General features: G+C 37.3%; 3 protein-coding genes across 3 annotated transcripts; 1 reads left to right on the top strand and 2 right to left on the bottom strand.

Annotated features, from left to right (window-relative positions):
• Positions 1–4709: 4709 nt before the first annotated feature.
• LOC141623932 (putative serine/threonine-protein kinase PBL7) lies at positions 4710–9748 on the top strand. The gene is made up of 5 exons (XM_074440088.1): positions 4710–5271; positions 6077–6270; positions 6862–7051; positions 7876–8267; positions 9052–9748. The coding sequence occupies exons 1-5, from the start codon at positions 5166–5168 to the stop codon at positions 9316–9318; spliced, it is 1149 nt and encodes a 382-aa protein (XP_074296189.1). The 5' UTR covers positions 4710–5165; the 3' UTR covers positions 9319–9748.
• An 825-nt stretch (positions 9749–10573) lies between these two features.
• On the bottom strand, positions 10574–17172 carry LOC141623931 (CDP-diacylglycerol--glycerol-3-phosphate 3-phosphatidyltransferase 2-like). The gene is made up of 7 exons (XM_074440087.1): positions 16557–17172; positions 15533–15630; positions 15400–15450; positions 15155–15268; positions 12029–12085; positions 11841–11926; positions 10574–11214 (listed from the first exon to the last, which is right to left on the bottom strand). The coding sequence occupies exons 1-7, from the start codon at positions 17038–17040 to the stop codon at positions 11094–11096; spliced, it is 1011 nt and encodes a 336-aa protein (XP_074296188.1). The 5' UTR covers positions 17041–17172; the 3' UTR covers positions 10574–11093.
• A 1844-nt stretch (positions 17173–19016) lies between these two features.
• Positions 19017–21355, bottom strand: LOC141621782 (uncharacterized). The gene is made up of 3 exons (XM_074438012.1): positions 21257–21355; positions 19837–20137; positions 19017–19745 (listed from the first exon to the last, which is right to left on the bottom strand). Exons 2-3 carry the CDS (start codon positions 20128–20130, stop codon positions 19137–19139), a joined length of 903 nt encoding a protein of 300 aa, XP_074294113.1. The 5' UTR covers positions 20131–20137; positions 21257–21355; the 3' UTR covers positions 19017–19136.
• Between the last annotated feature and the right edge of the window lie 2444 nt (positions 21356–23799).

Below are 23799 nucleotides of genomic sequence, written 5' to 3'. Positions count from 1 at the left end.
ACGTCAAATTCAAAAGAAACATACTCGGTCGAGTATAAACAACACTCGGCCGAGTATGCCCTACTCGGTCGAGTACACCTACATAATCGGTCGAGTAAACACATCCAGTAGCTGATGCTACTCACTGCCAAACAACACTCGGTCGAGTGCCTCGTTACTCGGCCGAGTACCCCCTACTCGGTCGAGTACCCGCCCTGCTCGGCCGAGTCATGCCAAAATGAGCTACAAACAGTACAAAAATGCATCCTATCATGCTTTCTACCCAAAATCAAGCACATTACGTCATGAATCTGAAAGCCACATAGTAAACACGTAACATGCCAATCCTTTTTCATGTCAAAACCGTTCCAATTGATTTCACATAATAATTTCATCATGCCTTTCTACAAATTCTCAATGCCCTTCTCAAATTTCACACATTACACTTTCTGCCACATGTTCCAAGCATTCAACTTCGACACACCACACATATATATATTAAATAAACACACAACACATTCCCCCTCGTGGCCGGCTTGAGTTCGTGAGGACCATAATGCGACTCCGGGACGTCTCCCGAGTCCTTGTGGTAGCTCCAAACACCTCTCCCCGGGTTCATTTTATTTAGACTCCCTAAGTTCATTGGGTTCATTTGTTTTAGGTGCCGGAATCGTCGTCTATGATACCACTTTGTAACACCCCCTCATACCAAGGTACCTTACCAGGACTACCCTAGCATAAAAGACTGTTACCATCTCGGTTGCCCAAGGTTAGTACATATCAAAAGCAACTATCCCAAACACATTTATTAAAGTACGGTAAATGTAAAAGGTTACAATGTTTCCAAAATCCAATAAATGAATATCCAAATGTTAAAGACTACGAAACAGAATCTAAGACTCGCGATGGTGATACTAATCCAGTGTGACGACTCTCCCATGAACGCCCCAAAGCTCACCAAAAGCATCACCTGTCACAATCTGCACACCATCCCCGAATGGATCACCACAGATTTTTCAAAACAACAATGGGGTCAGTACTGCTCAATCAAAATAAGACAAGTGCACAAAGTAACCAGCTGATCATCCTCCATCCCCGGTCACCCGATCTCACACAGTAACCGACTACACACCGAAGTGTGTAGCCCCGCTGCACTACCCATCGCAATGGTAGTCCACGCGCCGATGGGGGACCGCAGCCAATCCCCACCAAAATCCCGCTCATCAACGAGCGATAACCCTGTCCCTTAATGTGCACATCCCCTCCCGTGGCGGGTTCCACGGAGGGCGAACTAGGGTGTGAAACCACTTCCGCAAGTGACTCCACCACAATCATCACAACGCCATCACAACCACCACACCAACACTCCAATGATGATCAGTAGACAACAATCATACACAGTACAACAATATATCTCAAATCAATTAAACAGGAACTGAGTAGGGAAACCCTACCTTAGCACAACAGTAGTGAAACGAATCAAGCAACTAGAACGGCTCCTCTACGAAGTCTTTGCCTAAACAATAATCACATAACACAATTACTAATTGCAAAACCCCATTTCGCCTAATTCATGATTAAAGACAAACCCTAGAAATAATCACCAACAAACATGGGGATAAAGACTTACCGACGAAGGAATAAAGGGTTGAATGCGATTGCTATGATTGTCCACACACAGAGGAGAGATTCGGAGTGATTAGAGCGTCGTACGATGTTTAGGTTTTGTAAATAGTGTTTAGAAACTGATTAACAAAAATATATAACGCCCTAATTACTCCCGAATCAAACCGCTGAAATATTACTCGCCAGACCGGATACTCGGTCGAGTATAGAATATACTCGGCCGAGTATCCTCTACTTGGTCGAGTATTCAGTATACTCGGCCGAGTGTTCCTCGGCAGTAGCCAAACAGACTACACAACACACACTACTCGACCGAGTAGGCCATACTCGGTCGAGTACCAGCCTATAAAATCCGTAATATTACATTTTTAACTTTCAAATATAGGTAATTATTATGCCTCATTACATTTGAGTAACTAAAACACATCATAATTTTTAACCATTAATCAAAATCGCACCAGAAAAATAAAATTTTGCATTTGTTTATACATTTTATTGCTCCCTCAATTACATCTTGAAAGTTATGTTAGGAAAAAAAATGTAATTTAAATCATATCATTTGTACGTACATATTTTAATTATGACAAAAAATGGAAAAAAAACGTACGAATATAAATAGATAGTATAGTATTTTCTCATTATTAAATCGGGTTGGATATCGAAATAGGTGCAAAAAAGATGGTGTACTTTTTCGTGTGTTATTTGTCCTACATTGAAAAATAATGTTGGTGTGGTAAATATACTACATATAAATAGTTGAATTGTCCCACATCAGAAAATTATCATAAGGTGGGGTGATCCTAAAAATTAATTTAGGAAAATATCATAAATAATATTTTTTGATGTAAAAAATAAAGTGGAGAATCTTTAATTATTATAATATTTATTTCCTATATTATATTCAAGTGATGTTTCTAATTTTTATATAAAAATTTTTACATTTCATTTGGCAAAAAAAATATCGTTTAGAAAATTATGAAAATAAAATAATTTGATTCGTGGTAAAAATGCTATCATTAGCGTATAGATTTTATATAATTTGTACATATATAAAATTGTGTACTTCTTAGTATGTTATATATCCCACATTGAAAATTAATGCAGGATTATATAAAAATAATAGAATAGAATTGTCCCACATCGAAAGATTAACATAAGATGTGATTGTCTTATGATTATAAATATGAGGCATCCTTGGAACTTAGGTATCAACCCAACATATTTTGTGTCTCTTAAATAAGATGTTTTGACTTTTGATCATATCTAAATAAATGATTAGACATAAGATGTAAATATTAAGACCTTATAACCATTTTTTTGTTACTAAGTTAATTACCCCGTTGCAACGCACGGGCATCCAAACTAGTTTTACATAATGTTAACATTATTTTGCATCAGGCCAACAAGTTATTTACTACAGGAGATTTATTTACAGTCATTTTGACGAGTCAATCTTCCCAACATTAGGGGGAGAAAATAAACAACTGGTTAAAGAGATAAGTTGGAATGAATTATCATTATCTCAGTTAGATGCCTTCACTGATCTAAAAGGCGTGGTAAAATCCCATATACTAGTTGTAAATGCTCCAGCAAAATTTAATGTCCCTGAAGGACTTTTACTTGCAAATGAGTCTAAGGAAAAACAATCCTCGAATACAAAAAGGAGCAAAAGTTTATGATGGCAATATTGAGGATAAGATAGCTTTTTAAAAGCCCCTTGAAAAGATTGGAGACTTGACTAATGATATTAATCTAAAAGAGATTCGGGTACCTGAAAATAATGATTGTGAAGAGATCTCGATAAATAGTGTCATGTTAAGACAAATATGGAACCAAAAATAAAATCGACGTCAATAAGTGGTGTTTTAGTATTTAATATAGCGCTTGATATCATGCATGAAAGAAAAATGAGGATCATGAACCAAAGTCTGTTGATCAGTGCAGACATAAAAATTGATTGGCCAAAAATGAAAAGATGCTATTTAAGCAGAATTTAAATCATTCCTAAGCGGGAAGTGTTTAGGCAAGTAATTAATACGCACACTTAGTGGAGTAAAGCCTCTGAGGTAAAAATGGGTATTTGTACGGTAAAAGAAATGAAAATGGTGAAATAGTTAGATATAATACTCGTTTAGTTGCACAAGTATACCCGATATATTATTTCTATTAATCTTTTAACAGGATATAGTTTTGTCCCACCCAGAGGCATTGGAATTTACCGCTATATTTTCAAGGTACGTATAATATGGGTTTATATTATTTTATTAAATGCAGAACATAGTTAGCTGGTTTTGCAGATACAGAGTTATTGACAATTCACGGAGTTGATCCGAAGTGTGTATAATTGTTATTCACCATGCGATCTACCTCAAAGAAATAAGTCACCTACTATTTTACGTGAAGACAATACAGCTTACATTGCTCAGCTTAAAGCAGGATTCATCAAGGACATTTTACCAAGGCACTTCCAAGCAAAACATTTCAGAAGCTAATCAATCAACTTGGGTTACGTCGTCTCAAGGATGTCAAACGATGTTTTGATGAGGAGGAGTAAATACGTGTTGCACTCTTTTTTCCCTTAGCCATGGTTTTGTCCCACAGGGTTTTCCAGGCAAGGTTTTTTTAACAAGGCAACACCTAGTGCGTATTACAGAGATTGTTGTACTATTTTTCCTTTATTAGATTTTTGTCCCATAGGGTTTTTCTAGTAGAGGTTTTAACGAGACATTTTCTCCGATGATGAACATCCAAGGGGGAGTGTTACGAAATATCTTTAGATATTATATGAATGTCCATATATTTCCATATCTTTAGGAGATATTCTCTTACCATATTACGATGTACTCTTATACTATATATATAATATACTCATTCCTAATGAATGAAGCAATACACTCTTTCTGGTCCCTATATTCTCTCTATAACTCTCTATTATTCATGATAATCAATAAATTCTTATTTATCACATATATTTTATCATAAAATGATACATTTCCTCCATGACAATCTTGTGACCATGTTAAATGAATTTGAGAATTTGTGTATGCGCCAAAAAAAACAGACGAGAATTTGTTTTAGCCCAAAGTTAGGAGTCCGATTACTACACGACACAATCAAAACTCAAAAGTGATGAGGAGTTTAATCCCAGAATTGACTAGGAAGTAAAGAGCATCACTTTGACGCTTAACTAAAGTGAAGCTGTATTTGGTAGCCATGGCAGATAAGTAGCAAATTTGTCAACCAACTACCCATTTAAGTTGACACAAATTCTCATTATAGACGGACACTATCCGTCTATAAGTATAGACGAATACCATTTCCCCTCACAAAATACCCATTTGCCATAAAGTGGGAAGTACATGGGGGTGCCCCACCTTGTCCCCCCTACCCATTTTATTAGAGGTCTTTACCCGTCTGTTCGCCCCACCCGTCTATACCAAGACCTATTGTTAAGTTGATTACTCGTATATATTTATAATCTCCCACTTTTCAATGCCCAACGTCGTGTTTTTTGGGTACACACACTAAACAAAGAAACAAACAAAAAATAAGCAGGGAAAATGGGTTGGTTTCTCTGCAGTGGGTCTGGAAAATCAAATGAAAAAATCAAGAAAAAATGCAGTAAAAATGGCAGTATACAATGCCAGATCAAATTATCAACTTCAGGTATTTGCTTTTTCAATTACCCAGTTGTTGCTGGATGCTGGTTGAGTTTTTTTTATTTGTTTAATCCCAGTTTTCATGCTGCAACATTTTTATTTTTCCTGCAATTTTGTTTTATTTTTTTAGGGTTTATTTATTACTGTATATCTTGCTGGTTTTGTTCTCTAAGTTTGATTGTGAGTTTTTGAGTTTAATAGAAAGATTGCTCATAATGCTCAAAGATTGAGCCTTGGGGAATGAATATTTCTGCATTATAAGTTTGATTGTGGGTTAATTAGTACACTATTTGGTAAGATAACAGTGTAGCATTTGCATTGTTTGGTGATATTTGAGCTTCTGTTTGTGCCTCATTGCGTAGATACAACGGTCTTACTCCACCATAGGAGGAAGCCTTTGAGGCTCAGGCTCAAAGTTAGTGCTCTTGTTGGCAGTGGTGAAGCGAGGGGCGGGGGGCTAGCAGCCTAGCAGGGGCGTTTTGAAAATTTCGAAATTTCTAGTTAAAATTTCCCGATTTTTCCGAGGTTGCCTTATACTATAACCCCTTCGCCCCGCTGGCCTAAAATCCTGGCTCCACCACTGGTACTTGTTGGGTTCATGAGCATTTCTGATTTTCTAAAAGATCATAACTTTTTCTTTCCTTGATTCTGTTGTTGATGCATATTTTTGGGTTTACCCTACTATTGTTTCAATCATATCTATTACTCAGTATTTCATTGGGGACACTTTTGTTTCTAATTGGTGTGTAAGTGTTGGTTCACCAATTCATTATTAACCTTTTTTAGTATCCTTTTTCCTTCTTGCTGAGCAGATGAGTTTAAGGTGAGCGGTCGATTATGTGAGCAAAAAGAGGGTCTCAAGAATGGGAAACCAGATAAAATTTCTGTCAAGCCATTTACATTTCAAGAATTAGCAGCTGTGACTAGGAACTTTCGAGCGGATCATTTGCTTGGTGAAGGAGGCTTCGGCCGTGTCTACAAAGGTCGATTGGAAAGTGCATGCCAGGTTTGATGAATGATGACTATCAGTTCAGACACTAGTTGATAATTTGTCACTACATTCTTACTGGAAGAGGATAATATGTTTGAACTATGCTTTAATGTCCTTTTTGGATATGGAGGTCATTTAATCCTATGAATGCCATTTATAAGCCGTATCTGTTGGTTTTGTTAGAAGTCCACATTTTTATGAGGCTTGTTGCTTTTAATAGTTGGATCCTTAAAAGGTAGTACAACAAATTGGTATTTTCTCAAATTTTGTGTATGGAAACTTGTTGATGTATGAAATGTAGTTAAAACCTTAATGTACTCTTAACGAGTTAACGTGATGAAATACAGCAAAATGACTCACTAATCTTTATAACGAGTCTACAAAAATAGTCTCTTTGTGTTTACAACACATAGGGGAGGCTATGCATTTGACACCCTCACATGCAAAAGTCTTTGAGGCGCTTGGGTAATCTTGTATTTGTATTATACTTTTAACATGATGCGTTTTTTTATAAAGAACTGCGTTTCTGGACTGTGTTTGTTCTGTGGTCTGAGACATCAAGTATATGTTGTGGTTTGAATAAAGAACATGATGAACTTGTTGTAGGTTGTTGCTATCAAACAACTTGACCATAATGGCTTTCAAGGCAATAGGGAGTTCCTTGTCGAAGTATTGATGCTCAGCCTACTTCACCATCCGAACCTTGTTAATTTAATTGGGTATTGTGCGGATGGAGATCAGAGGCTTCTTGTGTACGAATACATGTCACTAGGATCACTGGAAGACCATCTACATGGTAACAAATTTTAATATGAACATAATTGAATGGCTTCTTATGTTATTTAACTATCAATTTCTTCTTCTTCTTGTTTTTTTTTTTTTTAATGTAACGTGAGAAGAATTGTGCTTCTTTTTCAAGTTTAAATTACGGTAGCAGAATGAAAGTAAGAACAAGAGTGTACAGTAACTGGCCTAACACTTCAGAAGTATAAGTAGAAGATTAAAAAAAAAATCTTAAGAGTAGGTGACACTTGAATTATGTATTATTTCCAATAGTTGGAACATTTCCAAACTTAGTAACCAGCTGTAGATTGAATTTCACAACTTCAATTTCGGAAAATTACGTATTATAGGCTTATTTTACATCAATAGAGCAACTCTTCTAGACATGGTGTTGCCTAGGTGACACAGTGCTTACCTTTTTGAGAAGAATAAGAAGCTAGTACTCTTTTTGTTCCTGCACAAAAGTTTGCTTTTGGATCAGTTGTTTATGTAAACACACGTAAGTGGGCTGTGGAGTCCCACTATTCAATTTCAACCACATACGACATGTGTACTAAGAAAGCGTTAACTATTGGCTGACACGGTCTAAAATTTACTCTGCAGTGTACTCCGACGACAAATTCTGGAAAATCTAATGGCTCAATTGTATGTGTAATGCTTTAAATTTTCTTTTGAAGGAGCCGTGTTTATGAACTAAATCATGTACACCGTGTATGAAGAAGTGATGCATTATATTTTTTGCTTAATTAAGTCTTTTCTGCATCTTATACTCTAAGATCTTGTTTGCCTGGTATTCTGAACTTTATGCATTGCCCGAGCTTCATTTTCTCCTTTCAGACCTTCCTCCCAATAAAAGCCGACTTGATTGGATTACCAGAATGAAAATAGCTGCGGGTGCTGCCAGAGGCTTGGAGTATTTGCATGATAAAGCAAACCCCCCTGTCATATATCGTGATTTGAAATGTTCAAACATATTACTAGATGAAATGTACAACCCAAAGTTATCCGACTTTGGTTTGGCCAAATTGGGGCCAATTGGAGATAAGACTCATGTTTCAACCAGAGTAATGGGAACTTATGGATACTGTGCGCCAGAATATGCAATGACGGGTCAGCTCACCATAAAATCTGATGTCTACAGCTTTGGGGTGGTTCTATTAGAGATTGTTACTGGGAGAAAAGCTATTGACCATTCAAAAACTACTGGCGAGCAGAATCTGGTGGCATGGGTAATAATGCTCTATCCCTATTTGACTTTCTTCCTTGAATAGAAATGGGTGACTCGTACGATATTTTAAAAATTAATATTGATAAATGATGATTGAAGTTTATTTTTACAAGTACATTATATGAAGTATAAAGAAAGTGATTATGAATTAGCTAATTATAAATTTATGATGTAAAAATTAAAGCAAATTTGTTTAGAAGACATTAATTGACCCGTATTTTGGCCCTAACTCGATTTGGAACCCGTATAAACCCGACCTGTATGGACTTGTATTCTCCAAACCCAAAATGCATTGTACGTGTATTAGACCTGTATCCAAAATTTACCGGCCATAACCCGCACTCGTCCTGATTTGACAGCTCTAGTTGAACCTGCCTCAAATGACCCTTGCCGCCTTGTGTATGATCCAAAATGACTTATTTGCCAAGTGTAGTTGAGTGCCTTTGCATGTGATGGTGATTATTTAGCGTATCAGCCAGCCAATAATATGAATGTGGTATTGTATTTGGCCCGTCTTTAGTTATAGACGGATATGTGCCGTCTATAATGAGATTTTGTGTAATATGTGACGCTACCTCTCCTTAATTGTGGATTTATAGGCATTTAGAACTGTGGACTATTGCTTCTGGGCAAAAAGAAATTAGCAGCTGCTAATCTTGATCATATGTAATATCTCCATCAAGTCTTACTAGTCGTTATTCTTGAGAATTTCGTGGATGAACACACTTTCGAAAAAGAATCATCACATTTGTCTATTCCAATACATGTTTTTTGTATTATTGCAGGCACGACCCCTACTGAAGGACAGAAGAAAGTTTTATCAGATGGCTGATCCCGTGCTGCAAGGCGGGTACCCAGAGAGGGGACTGTATCAAGCGCTGACAATTGCTTCAACCTGCCTTCACGACCAACCCAATATAAGACCCATTATGGCGGATGTAGTCACAGCTCTAACTTATCTTGCTAACCAGAAATACGACCCCGAAAGTCAGCCTGCTCGCAATTCTCACTCCTCTACTTCCACCCCTGGCCGCAGATCACGGGGATTTTGAGGTCGGGTGTGTTGGGAAAATGTTTTGGTCTGGTGAATTCATTGTTTCAAAGAGCTGTATTCATTAACAAGTCGGTTTTAAGTTGACACAAAATATTCGATTGTAAATTCTTCTACTAGGAATCTAGGATCTACACTAGGGAGTTTTTCTTAACCAGCAAGAGGGAAAGATAAGAACAAGATAATAGAAATATCAGTTAGTCTTGCTGAAGACGGGTCGGAGCAAGTGACGGGTAATGCCACTCACAAAACGGATAGGGGGAACAAGGTGGGGGCACCCCCATGTGCTTCCCTCTCTCCTCTATTTGGGTCATTTGTGAGAGGAAATGGTATCCGTCACTCCAAAGTGATGGATACGTGCCGTCATCAATGAGATTTTGTGTAGAAATATTCATTTTCACTTCTCCATATTCATTTTTACCAAGCTACGATTATGAAGTTTCCCCTGATAAATGTTTTATACGGGTCGGGTCGGTTATGGGTCGGGTCATATCGGGCTCGGGTTATGTCGGGTAAGTGATGTGTTTGGGTCGGTTTGGTTCATGTTGGATCATCTATAGGTCGGATCATCTTCGAGTAGCAAGTCGGGTCGGATCATCTACGAGTCGGGTTGGGTCAGCTTTGCCCAACCCTACTAAAAGAGGTATATAAAGCTAAAATGTCCTCAATAACTACAAATAAATAGTGAACCGACATCCCCTACGTTGCAACTTGTAGTGGTGGGCAATCGGGTCAGTCGGGTCGAGCTTGGGTCTGGTCAAATGTGGGTCGGGTCATATCAGGTTCGGGTTATATCGGGTTAATTTGCCTTTTCGGGTCGGATTCAGGTCATCATCGGGCTGGGTCGGTTTCGGGGTTCTCTCGAGTTGGGTTTGCTCGGGTTCGGGTCAGATCAAACTCGCCAGCTCTAGTTGGAAAGCAGAAGTGTGTGTATTCCCTTATTTTCTTTTATTTCATCTACCTAGGACTTGAGGTGTAGCGGTGTTGGTGAGGGTGGAAGCAATCTGTAAGTCAGTGAATCAGTCATCTGTTCAATTTGTAGGATGTGGATGTGTGAGATTAGGTTCACTGCATGTTTAGCACTTTGTTCAGAATTCCGAAAAAGAGTTTTCAGATACAGATGAAATCCACATTCAGAGTATATTGAATACGGAGTATCAGATCTCATGGACAACCTAAACAAAAGACCGTTTGGTTCTCATGAAAAACATAACCATTGCAAATTATTTGCGTGACAAAAAAAACACTAATCGTCCGACAAACAGTTTTCAAGAAGTCATGCTTTATGAGAAAACATTATGGCCTTGTACTTGAAATTTTCAATTCCATAGAAGATATTTAGAATTCTGCATCAAAATCATGAATAGGTGCAGTAAAAGTAAAAGTAAAAGTTACATTCCGTGAAGTTCACAAACATAAGAAACAAATCCCTGCATGCTCTTTGCTATAGGGCGGGCTGACAAGCTTGCAGCCAGAGCCAGATGCAGTCTAGTGCGACAATCTACCGAGATCATGCCTCTATTTCTCGGACCCAATAATCAGGAAATTAACCCGGAAAGGTCTTCCAAAAACTCTACTAGTATGAACACCATCCTCGTAAAATACACTATCGATTACTTTTCTGCAGTAGAATGCTAGAGTGTTCAGGAAACACTTCTCTTTCATTCTCAAAGGAATCAGAAGGAGATAGGATCCATCATCTAAGTCTGACAATGACAAAATTCAGATCCTCATGAATAACTGTGGAGAATTTGACCAAGAGGCGCCAGCTAATAATTATTTTGATAACACCTTCCATATTTTCCTCATATACACAGCAAGTGACCATAAGGCAAGCCCTGCTGAAACATAGAGCAGAGCAACACCAGAAGTCGCCAGAGTAGCCGAACCAGCAAGACTGTAATTTTTGTAGACAAAGTCAGCTCATGAAAATCTAGTGACAAATGCATTCTTAATCAACTAATGTTAAAAAGGAAGTAGCACCAGAAATTTTCCACTTCCAATGGAGCCAAAGGTCCGTTATCCTTTTTAACAACATGAATCAGTGCTCTAAAGGCTCCCAAAAACGGCGAGGCGTGGGTGGCGGATTCGGAAGTACACAATCTTACCATGCGTTAACAAAACACATAAGCTCTTCCCGGATTACCCATAATGAAAGTAGTGCGGAGAATTGTATAAAACAATTGCAATTTCACAAATAGAAAGAAGCGCAACAAATTTTGTGAGCCAAATGAATTAGAGCAATATAGGTTGCTCCCTGTCCTTTGGAATATGACATAATAAAAACAAAGTGACTCACTACTCTTTGTGCACTTTTGGAATAAAGTAAAAACGGCTAATTAAGCAATTCGTGAGACTATTTTCATTGTGGGTCATCCTCAAAGTCAAACCAGCCTCTCTGTGTAAAAACACCAACGGGGACAAGGCTGTGTACATCCAAACTCCATCACGTCGACATGGGCTGGAGCCTTTCAAAGCACAGAGATAATGTTGTTATAGCATCAGAAAAAAGAAAGGCAAGACCTGCTGTCACGAGTAGCCACAAGAATAGTAAGTGCAGTCATCTGTGTTGCAGTCTTCCACTTGCCTAAATTATTAACAGCAACAGCCTGTGGAAATTGATCATCCGATAAGCCATTTACATCGTACGAATATAAGGTATGTAGTCAATCATTCAGCAGTTTCAAACAAGGTCCAAAGAAGCACCAAACCTGCAGAAGCTTTGTATCTTGGGAAGCAGCCCATTCTCTTACAGCAGACATGGTTATCTACATAAGAGTTCAACATATAGATATTTATACATTTCAGATTCACCAAATGAAACGACAGTAGACAACAGGGTTGCCGAATTCATAATACACAATTCGAATTCACAATTCGCTCAAAATAGGGAATTGAATACGCAAAGTATTACAAAAAAAGCAATTCGCGAATTCATAATTACTAATACGCTTCATTTACTTGATGATAATAACAAAAAAACAAAAGGTTCATTGCATAAAGCCATAAAGATCAGCAATTCAGCATTACAAAGTGACGGACCCACCAAAATAAGTCTACTGATCATATTTTTCTGGTTTCTTAAGTAAACACAAAGTGACGAAACCAGACAAAACACCAAAATAAGATTAAGTTGCTAACCTACTGATACATCTTCTCCTCTCCCTTTGATGATCTTTGAAGTTGATCATATTATATTGAATTTTTAGTTTTTAATACACGAATTGAACTTGTAAAATTCGCTAATTTTTATATATAATTCGCGAATTAGTGCGAATTAATACATGAATTAAACTTTTAGAATTCGCTAGTTTTTATATATAATTCGCGAATTAGTGCGAATTAATTCGAAAACATATTGCGAATTGATACGCGCGTATTAATTCGCAATACGCACCCTATGTTAGCGAATTAGGTAACCCTGGTAGACACTAATAGACACTAATACACAGTAAAGGTTATCCACATGACAAGACTACACTGGATTCTAAACCAAAGAATGCCTTCAGAATTCGCCGCACTTCTAAGTGTTTCATATATAGCTTCCTACTGAAAACTTGGAAACGAAAAGATCATCCGCATAGTCATGCTCATGGTTACCGAATTCGCTATGAATACGTCCTCACCAATTCGCGATTCGCTCTTATAGAATGTGTGTTATATGTATTTTCAGTAAGCAACATGATGGAATTTGCTTTTAACAATTCGCGATTCGTAGGGCACCGAGCGAATTCGGTAACCATGGTACTCATGCTATTGAAGACCGCCCCAGCACCCCAACGGGACCAAGAAATACATGTCCTGAAAAATAGAGCGAGTGCACAACCACATCTTGGGGAATATCACGCCACATGTGTAACACCTGAGATGAGGCTGCACTGACTAATTCTGGGAACAAGTCTAACACTAAATTCAACCATGCATTCATGATCATAGTTAAAGATGATTTAAAAAATTTATTGAGACCAATCAAAGTGGACATATAAGGCAAAGAGAGAACTGAAAGATTATGAGTAGCAGCATTTTATCAAAGTTGCATGTTGAGAAGATGATTATAGCTTCACCTAAAAATTCCATTCAATAACTGGATTAATTTTTCCCTCCTTATATAATATTTATCTTTACAAGAATGAAGGGCATGAAAGGGGGCACAAATCTACTTCCATTTAAAATCGACATAGTTTAATTTCTCATATTCAAATCTTTTTTTCACTCAAAACTTTACCTTTGGTGCATCTTTCATATCTTAAATAAAAATGTTATCATTCACACTTGCAGAAGGTGAGTGCGAGAAAACTTTAGGCTCGTACATGCTAGATACCTCAGTAGATTAAAGAATGGAATGAGAAATTCTCATTATCACCAAATGATGTGTCAAGGAACCAGTTTTACATACATATTAGCTTTGCAAAATCTAGAAACATTAAAATAATGGCAAATGATTGAAGTTGACCATGAGCCATTTGATTTTTCGGTACATAATGAGCCATTTGATATACCCATAGTGAGGAATGAAGATGACAAAAAAAAAAAGTTGCGAACAATAACAATAGGGTTTCAATATGTATGATCCATTAGCCCCACCTACTTGCATAAATCGGAAGAATATATAATAATACATGTACAAAGTGGCCACCCTATAAGTCAAGATCTGGAGCAATTTCATTTGAAGTCTTTTATTGGGAGGACAAATGAAAAATTGACACAGCAAATCCACTGAGTTCTGAGCAAATTACAACACCTAAAGCCAAAAATCTCAAGGTTTTGGCAGCCATTCTCTATAAGCCAGCCCCAAGCAGAAGTAGTTAGAGCTTAACAAACAATGAGCTTAACCCAGCCTGTTGAGGGAATTATGAGTCAAGCCGAATCAGACAAGAGCGGCCCCAATTCTGGCACTTTTACCCTAATCATGGTTGAAACGTTTACAGAATCCAAGAAGTAAATTTAATGGACCAGCGCTAAGGCAGATCAAATCTTACTTAGAAGTGGAAGCATTAACTGATGAGTATGATTCATGACAACACATATAGATCCATCTTTATACAGGTGCACATAACATCTCTTTTTGCTGGGTAAATGTAGTTGATTTATACTTTTTGGTATACATTGATACATAAGTCTGCAAAAATCTATATTCCATTTCACTCATGATGTAAGCATAGTCACATTAGGCTCTTTGTTTGAATACAATAAGAGGGTAGGGAAAAGGAGGGAGAGGGAGAATGGAGCAATGTTGTTTTCCTCCCTCCATTTTTCTCCAACTCAATTTATCCTTGTCAAGTATTAAAATAAAAGTCCGTGAAATCAATATTCCTTTGCAATCATGATGTAACCACTCTAAGCAGAATCATTAGTATTTTGAACGTATACAAGAAGAGCAACGCAGGGTATGGAGGGGAGGGAAAGTGAGGGAGAGCGAGCACTGAACCATGTTATTCTGCTCCCCTCCATTTTCTTCCCACGCCATTTTGCTAACCAAACAAAGGAAACTGTTTCCTTGCATTTCCCTCCTAATCTCTTCATCCAAACAAAGGGTTAAGTTATGTTGGATCAACTACGAAATTCCTAATAAGGTACTCTTGTAAAATCCATGGGTATAATTAGCCAATATTAGAATCAGTTCACTTGAACATCTCAACTGCCTAAAAAAGGAATACATGAGTCAAAACCTAAGCACAGTATTCAAGAAACAACGATATACCACACTTTCAAGAACCAACTGGCCCTTACAAATATGATGCAAATGTAGAGTTGTAGAAGATATAAACTTAATGAAGCAAAGTATAAGGAAAGCAAAAGCAAAATATGCTAAAAGAGTAAGTGTTTATTGAAGGAACCTCTCTTCCAATAATGGCAATTGCTGGAACTGGAAACAGCCATGGCACATCTCCGAGGAGAGGAATTTCGGGCGGTCTGCTACACAATAAAACCAAAGTGGCAGCAACCATAAGCTGCACATGTGAAGCATAAGAAACAAATTTAGAGGGTACATAGCGTTCAGGTCAGTCAATAGAAATGACTACAACAACATCAGAGCCCTAATCCTAAAATGATTTGGGATCGGCTGACGCAAGAAGCATACCTTATCAGCTACAGGATCTAGAAAAGCACCAAATACAGTACCGAGACGCATCTGCAAGGAGGTGTCAACAAAAGGAATCAAGTCTCAGGATGCAAAGAAGAACAGGTTGAAAGAACAGTTTTCTGATAGGTACCTTTCTGGCAAGGTAGCCATCAAGCCAATCTGTGATTGCTGCAGCAACAAATATGCTAGTTGTGGCAGATGTTCCCCACCAGCTATTCACATAAAATGCTGGACAAGAAATGCATAGATTCAAATATTTGCATTAGAACATATTCGGCCTTTTATGAGTTGCCAGCCAATTAAATGAAGAAGCAAACTAACAATGTGTCATTAGTGATCATGTACGAGTAGGTCTCCTGAGAGACGGTCTCTTAATAAGCTTTGTTGAGAGACCATTGTACAATTTTAAGAAAAAGTGGTACTAAAGGTAATAAAATAGGTACAAATCATGATTAATAATAAAATGGGTACATTTACTATGTAAATAGGTACGAAATTACTATGACACGATCAATAATAAAAAGGGTACGAAATACAAATAAAAGGGTACGAAAGATTGGTCTCTCAATAACTTAGTGAGAGACCGTCTCTCCCAAGTTTTAGTGTAGTAACTTGAATATTTAGAAATTACAAACATAATCACAAAACACTAGTCACAAGTCACAACGTAGAGATGTCTCACCAAGCCCACACCTCAAGTTGAGCTTTGATAACACTGAACAAACTATATGAAACAAACACCTTGTTTTAATATTAAGAAACTCCCAAAATCCTAATTTCCGTCAGCATTAAGTAAAGCACCACAATTCAACCTCAAAAGATCAAGGTTTATAAACTACTAACAAACCCAATTAACACCAAAATCAAAGTATAGTAGCAACAAGCCGTCGAGTTATTATTTTAAGCCGCTTACAAGAGTCAAATTTTCAATGAGGCATACTAAACAATAATGACAATTATATAAGCGTTGAAAGTTGAGCAAACCCATAAAAGCCATGAAAATGATTGAAAACATTAGCAACAACATAATGACATAGCATTAATTAATAAGCATAGAATAAATTGAATCTCCCAAACCCAGGGAAAAAAAAAAGGCATGAACTTACGACAGATAAAATCAGACATAATTAAAGGGATCAAAATTAGCAACATACTTGCGATAAAAAGAGGGATAGCGGCGACACGAGATAGGGTTAATACAGTGGGCAAAGTAAGCAATTTGGTAGACTGATCTTGTTGATCTTTGTTTTGGATGGGATTTTGGGCGTAACCCATTTCGGAAGAAGATGAAACCCTAATTGACTTGTGGTCAATATTATCTCGGTCTCGTTCCCCAACCGAATGCGGAAGATGTGAAGACGAGGATGAAGACGATGATAATGAAGAAGAGGAGAATTTGGGGGCGAGAATATATAGTTCTCTCTTCCTCCTCCTTGAGGTTGGGATATTATTATAATTAAAATAATTAAAATTATTATTGTTGATGTTGTTGGATACGAGGAGGATATTTTTGCTAACGTGCACACTGGGGACACTTACTAAACGTGCGCCCAACCTCCCTTTTCGTATTAGGGTACCTGCAAGTTTTGCGCAGCCTAAGGTTGATGATGGAAAATGAACTCCTCCAACCATTATCATTGAGTAATAACTCAAAAGGGGAGAGAGGAAAAGTGAGGGAGAAGATGAGTTAAAACGACGAATATTGGCCTGGATTGAAACTAATTCAACCTATACGCTGCGTTTTCATTGAAACATTCTCAACTGATTGATAGTCGCAATACTTGATTCTTGCCCATTTATTCATTTCTGTCCATATACCACTTTTAAAAGTTTTTTTTGACTTAATTTCGATTTAGTGCGATTCGATTCGATTTAGTTAATTCGATTGATTGATTGATTGATTCGATTGATTGATTCGATTCGATCGATTCAATTGATTGATTGATTCATTTATATTATTGTAATTATTATTAGTATTGTGTTATTATTATTATTATTATTATTATTATTATTATTATTATTATTATTATTATTATCGTCGTCATCGGCTGGTTCTTTGAAATATATATAAATAGACAGCAGTGTGTAATAACGAAATTTTTAGTTCAGAAATAGGAGTCATGATAAAATAAAAATCAAAATTATTAATGTCAATACATCAAATGCTTGCAATCATCTACTTCCATATGTTCTTCTTCGTTGTCATTTTGCGACACTCCATCTTCATGCTCTTCGGGATTGTTATCTTTCCAAATAGCTTTAGCTATATCCATTCTCACTTTAGACATAAGGCTCATTCGATCTTTATCATCCAAATTTGTATCTGTTCTCCCAGTAACTGCATCATGTTGTACAATTGGGATACCAAGCTTATGCATTCGTATGAAATTATGAAGTGTGAAAAATGAAACGATAATTGACATCTGATACTTTGGTAACATCTAGGGCATAGTTTTCAGCACCTTCCACCTTTTCTTCAATTGACCAAACGCACATTCAACTTTCATTCTTAATGAAGAATGTCGGTAATTGAAATGTTCTAACATTCCTATAGGTGCTCCGTGCTTAAATTCCTAAAATGGGATCCGACGTTGGGATCGCAAATAGGAGACAAATATCCAATAGTATTAAGATATCTGGAGTCCACCAAATAGTACTTACCTACAAAGTAAAATAAAAATTGCGTGAGAATCGCAAAATAATGAGCTATAAACAAATAAAGAAAATTAGTTAATACTTACCTTCAGGTGGATGAGGAAAAACATATTTTGAGGCAGTTAGAGAATCTCGTCATACTGTAAGATCATGGGCACTCCCTTCCCAACCCACGTTGATAAATGTAAAAATCCTATCAAATGAACAACAACCCAACATATTCCAGGTCTTACGACCATTGCGATTTCGAAATGGTGTACCAGTACGATCACTAATAAGTGCTTCTATATGCGTTCCATCTATGGCACCAATAGCATCCTAAATAATAGTAGTAATAGAGATGTTAAAACTCAAAGACATAAGGTAGTAAAAAAAATATAAAAAAATAGCTAAATGCACGAGGTACAATATTACCTTGAAATAAGGCCAATAAAGTGAGTTATTTTCTACCTCCGGAGGCACCTCAAGTAGATCGCGGTGTGGTCTAATGATATCATGTGACAATATAACCAAGGCATCCAACACTTTTTTAAAATACACACATATTGTAGATATGGAATGCTTGAATCTATCAGCAACATCACGATAGGAAGAGCCTTTGGTCAATATGTATAAACAAATTCCTATTTGTTCGTCCACTTTTATATACTTACCATCAACTAACAAATTCCTTTCAATCATCAAATCTACAAGTTGTAGAAACATTACCCTATCAAGTCATAGTTGTTCAAAACATGATGTAGTGTTTTCATTCAACAACCTGTGAATGTATTCAGCTCCACTTTCCCCTTTTTCTCTTCTAGGCCGCCTACTTGATGATGTTCGTTGTATACTAGCATCACTTGGTACAAGTGATCTTCGTAATTCTTCTAATGCAATAATTATAGATGCACGTCTAACATTATCCATTCTACACTAGAACAAGTAAAACACAATTATATCAAGTTCAATTATTTTGATATTAAAGTTCAAATATCTTAACCACAAAGTTCAAACATATGAAAATGAAAAGTTCAAACACCTGAAAATGAAAGGTTCAAACACACAAACTTGAAACTACAAAGTGCTTCTAAAACAAACTAGTAAAGGCGAGTGAACAAGGGATCTACGTCCATCACTCTTAGATAGATCCACTTTTGATTATCATTTTTAAGGGATAGGAATATCTTGGCACGTGTTTCATCACTTAAATATCTGACAGCGGAGACAAAGTACGCGTCACCCGATTCTTCTGCAACTTTCATTCTAGTCAATTCATCACTAACCATCTCAGCTGTAGAAGGCTGCTTACTTGAAGAACCAACACCAGTTCCCGACAATAGTGCGATAACTCTATCAAAACTAGTTTCCCTTCTCTTGCGTTCTTCTGGACTAATGGGTTCTTCAACCTTTCGTTTACGTGAGGTTCCCACAAAAACTTTTTGGTCAACTAAAGTTGGTGGAGCTTTATGCTCATCATCAAACATGGTTTCTTTAAATTCATCATCACCTGAAACTTCATTGTCTTGAGATGTTTCATCATTAGTAAGATCCTCAATTTGCCTACTCAAGTAAGATGGCCATTTTGCCATTGCCGGAGAAAAACAACCACCCACCCCATACGCAAATTTTCCATCAAATAGTTTGCTCATTTCATCAATGTTAGCCAATTCTCCTCTGATTATTTTTAGCCCATACTTTCCATTCCGCTGTATAAAACAAATTATAACTTAAATTTAGATTTAACTAATAATATAGCAAATTGGAGGTAATTTTAAGATGAGTTAATAATAATTTTACCTCTATGAATGCGTTATATCTGTCCAAAGACTTCTCATCTACAACAACTTTTTTAGTAATAGGATTGAATGATATGCCAGATAAACCTTGCAATTCCTCCCAGCCCTTGTATCTTTCTTTCAAATCTGAATACTGATTTTGCACTTGTTTTCCAGTCACATTACATTCTTTTTGTGCATTAAATTTCTTGGCAATGTTTCCCCAATTAAATTTGCTAACTCCTCTGTTTTTCTCCTCATTTAGAATGTTGAGCAAAATTCTTGAATTTTCATCGGGCCAAGAAGTTCTTCCCATTACGTTACTTCAAATAAATCGACACAAATTCATTAAAATATTATCGATACGAAGATTATATATAAAAGGCATGGTTAAGAATGATCAAAAGTAACAACTACTTTGGTAAAACACATATGACAAACACGTTTAAGATAAAAAAATAAAATAAAACAACACACTTTGGCAATTGCGGAGTTAGTGTGAATTTCAATTGATCATTATGTTGAATTTATTTGAATATTGTAGGCTGGTGATTGAGCTGCCTTCGGTGCCGTTGCCGTGGTTGATTATTAAGGCGGGAAGTGATTGGGAGGATTGGGCGCGAGTTCAATTGATGTCTGCTAGTTCTGATTTGTCCGCGAAATTCGAGCATTTACAGGTACTTGAAGAAAATTTTGCAAGATTATACCTGAATTTTTTGCGGATTTTGCCAATTGTAGCTTTTTTCAGTCTTATTTGAACTGTACAGTGAATGCAGTTATCTGTACTGTATATAGTATATGCCAGTATGCCACTATATAGTGATTAATGAAAAAGCTATATTAGTACGCTTTTGGAGGAGCAGAGTATTATGAACTAGGTTTTTTGCGATTTAAATAGCGAGTCTTTTGGAAGTCAAAATATACAAGGAGGATCAGAAATTACAAATAAGCTGTAAAAAAGTTCATAAAGAAATTGCAGTCAGTTTTTCAGAATTATACCAGTGGCTGAAATAGTTGGCTTTGTATCATTGAGGCTCACTTAGAATCACAGAATTATACTCCTCTGACATCTCTCGCTAACAACAACAATGGTAATTACTTCCAATCTCTCTACCTTCCTTCATTTCTTTCAATCACTTTATTTATGTTTTTTATTTATGTTGTTTTAATTGATTTACATAAACTTGGGTAAGTAAATGGTACGATCTTAGTCTAGAAACATAGGAGTATAGGACACAGTAAAAATTCTGGGTTTCAAAGTTATAAACAGTAAACATAGGAGTATAGGACAAATGAATACATTGGCAAAATAAATTGCAGGGTAATACCAAACACACAAAAGAATTAAAGGGTAATATCAACATTCAAACTCAAAAAGATAAATTTAACAATATAACGAATATGATAGAATCATGTCAGCAAAATTAGAAACAAGTGAGTACCTTGGAGCGATCGGGCGTGTTGCGTCGAGGTAGGAGTTTCTTTGACGAACAAGTTCTATGGCGAAGGGTTGAGGCACATAACGTTTTTATTGTCAAAAATAGTCAGTCGTAGGGTTAATGGTAGGGTTTATTATTATTATTATAAAAAATTCAATTCGATTCAGTCCATTCATTCACTTGATTCGATTCGATTCAGTCCATTAAGTTCGATTCGATTCATTCAATTGATTCAGTCCATTAAGTTGATTCGATTCGATTCGATTCGATTGATTCGATTGACGGATTCGATCAAAAGAACAGGGCCTTAGACCCACTTTCAAAATCTTAATATTTCAAAATCAGATAATTAAACCTAAAGATATTAGCTGAATTATTAATACGAATATCTTTTTTGTGTGAAAAAAAAGCGGAAAACAAGCCCAACATAATAAAAGACACAAGATAAAACAAACGACGCTACACTACTCCACAAACCATAAACTAAACCGCATACGACGGCACGATACAACGCCACGAAACCCCTGCCACATCCTGTTGCGCCAATCTGAAAACCTGGCTTGGCACATTCGAAAGGTCGAAACGAGTCAGCTGCTGCAACTGATGCACCCCATAATTTGCCAAGCAATAGGCACATGCACCTCTCGATAAGTGTGATGGATTTCCACCCTCCAAGAGGAATCCTTAATAAAGGATTGACAAATTTTAATGATATGCATATGCGCCGTCGGAATATTAAGCTCGGATTCCATGAAATCAGTAAGGACCTTCGAATCCGTTTGCATAATAAGACGGGTGTGGACACGGGCCACCTGCGACGCCCAGCCGATCTGTGGGACATGGCAGCGGTCTTTTGAAAGCCACGCTCGGCGGCGTAAAAATGCTTTCGACCGGATCGTTTTAGATCAGTCGGTTTCGTCTCGGCAAGGGTCTCGAAACGATGCAAGAGATGTTCGGAGTCGCCACCAAGCATTTGTGGGATGCTTGGAACCCGTTCGAATCCACTTTATACCTAGGTTAACCAAGGCAAAAAGCGGTGTTTGACTTAGGTACTAAAGATAAGGAATCGTCCCTCTTTAGCATCCTATCTCTAGAATGACTCTCGTACGCCCGCCCTGGATAAGGTCGTTCACTATCCAAAGTTTCTGAGTAAGAGGTGAAGGTACATATTGAGAAGCCCTTTAATCGGACACCCAATCCCGCCCGCGGTAGCGGCCTCTACTGATCGATCTTGGTTGGTTAAATGCAAAAGTTGATAAAACGGGTAAATGCATGAATGTGCATCCACAAGTTTGAACCTAACATGTGAGCTTTCTATGTCGGTTGTTTAATCCAAGTGATGCGTGCATATTATATAGACTTTTGCGGTCTCTTTTGGCACGCATTTCTATGTATTTGAGTGATATTATGTCGCTTTATACCCCGAATAGGTTACTTTGTGCTTTTATTGCTATTTTGCAGATTTGTAGCGGAAACCAACCTTTTGTGGCCTCGAGATAACATCTCTGGAAGATGGACGGAAAAGAGGACGAAGGACTCATGCATGGGGAAGCGTGAAGACGAAAGTTAACCAAATTAAGCAAGTCAGGACTACTACGGAAGCTGAGAAGTGACTGAAGATCTCGATCGACCACATTTGGTCTGTCGATCGAGAACACGAGGAACACAAGCCCTCGATCGAGTATCTTGTGCTCGATCGAATCGTCAAGCCCTCGATCGAGTTGCCTGTGCTCGATCGAGAGTCATCTGTGCTCGATCGAGAGCCTTAACCTCTCGATCGAGAGGTTCTCCTTTACGTGGGCTATTAAAGCCCGTAGGTTAATAAAACTACTCGTGAAGTTTTGTTATAAAAACAAAAAGACGAGTTACTAGGTTAATATCTTTTACCTATCATTCATTTTCCCATATACATTTTTACTGCGTTTACTGTTCACTGTTTGGAATTTTACGATCTAGGATTTGGTTGTTCTTTACGCCGGATTTGCTACTATAGTATAATTCCTTCCCTTAATCTCTTCTCTTGTTTATGTTTTATATTTGCTCTTTTAGTTCATTATTAATTTCGGCCCTAATCTCGTTATTGCTTTATACTATTGTCACATCATGTTTTCCGTTAGCATTTCGTTATTAGTTGTGTTAGTTAATATAATTAGCATGCGTAGCTAATTTATTTATATGCCGGGATGAGGGAAACCGTGTTAGAAGCATGTTAGGACGACTACTAAGGTAGTTATCCGGTAGGAATCAGATCTAAGCAATTTATTTGTAGATCGGTTAAATGAGTGCACGCAGGAGACCGTCTGTTTAGTTAACCCCCACCTGGATCGAAAGATTGGAAGGGTAGACTTGTTTAGTTCTGATAATTGACTCCTATGAGGGCGAAAGTCAAGTAGGATGACCTTAGGGCGACTTTAGACCGAAAGGTATAGTCGGGTTTGAGACCGAAAGGAGATAACCTAACCCTTCCTACTAATAAACTTGCCGACCTAGTTATCCCGATAGCGCGTAGAACACGGCGTACCGAAATCCTGGCATATCTCTCTTTA

Source organism: Silene latifolia, chromosome X (genome assembly GCF_048544455.1).
Source record: "Silene latifolia isolate original U9 population chromosome X, ASM4854445v1, whole genome shotgun sequence".
Taxonomy (NCBI): Eukaryota; Viridiplantae; Streptophyta; class Magnoliopsida; order Caryophyllales; family Caryophyllaceae; genus Silene; species Silene latifolia.
Note: the sequence above shows the minus strand (reverse complement) of the source record. Positions and strands in the feature narration are given on the sequence as shown.

Coding starts and splice junctions, on each gene's coding strand:
- LOC141621782 (XM_074438012.1), bottom strand. CDS start 20,130: ATGGGAAGAACTTCTTGGCCCGATGAAAATTCAAGAATTTTGCTCAAC. Junction 19,746..19,836: donor GATATAACGCATTCATAGAG/GTAAAATTATTA, acceptor TGTTTTATACAG/CGGAATGGAAAGTATGGGCT.
- LOC141623932 (XM_074440088.1), top strand. CDS start 5,166: ATGGGTTGGTTTCTCTGCAGTGGGTCTGGAAAATCAAATGAAAAAATC. Junction 5,272..6,076: donor GATCAAATTATCAACTTCAG/GTATTTGCTTTT, acceptor CTTGCTGAGCAG/ATGAGTTTAAGGTGAGCGGT. Junction 7,052..7,875: donor ACTGGAAGACCATCTACATG/GTAACAAATTTT, acceptor TTCTCCTTTCAG/ACCTTCCTCCCAATAAAAGC.
- LOC141623931 (XM_074440087.1), bottom strand. CDS start 17,040: ATGATAATGGTTGGAGGAGTTCATTTTCCATCATCAACCTTAGGCTGC. Junction 15,451..15,532: donor ATGGCTACCTTGCCAGAAAG/GTACCTATCAGA, acceptor ACCTCCTTGCAG/ATGCGTCTCGGTACTGTATT. Junction 15,269..15,399: donor TAGATCCTGTAGCTGATAAG/GTATGCTTCTTG, acceptor TCACATGTGCAG/CTTATGGTTGCTGCCACTTT.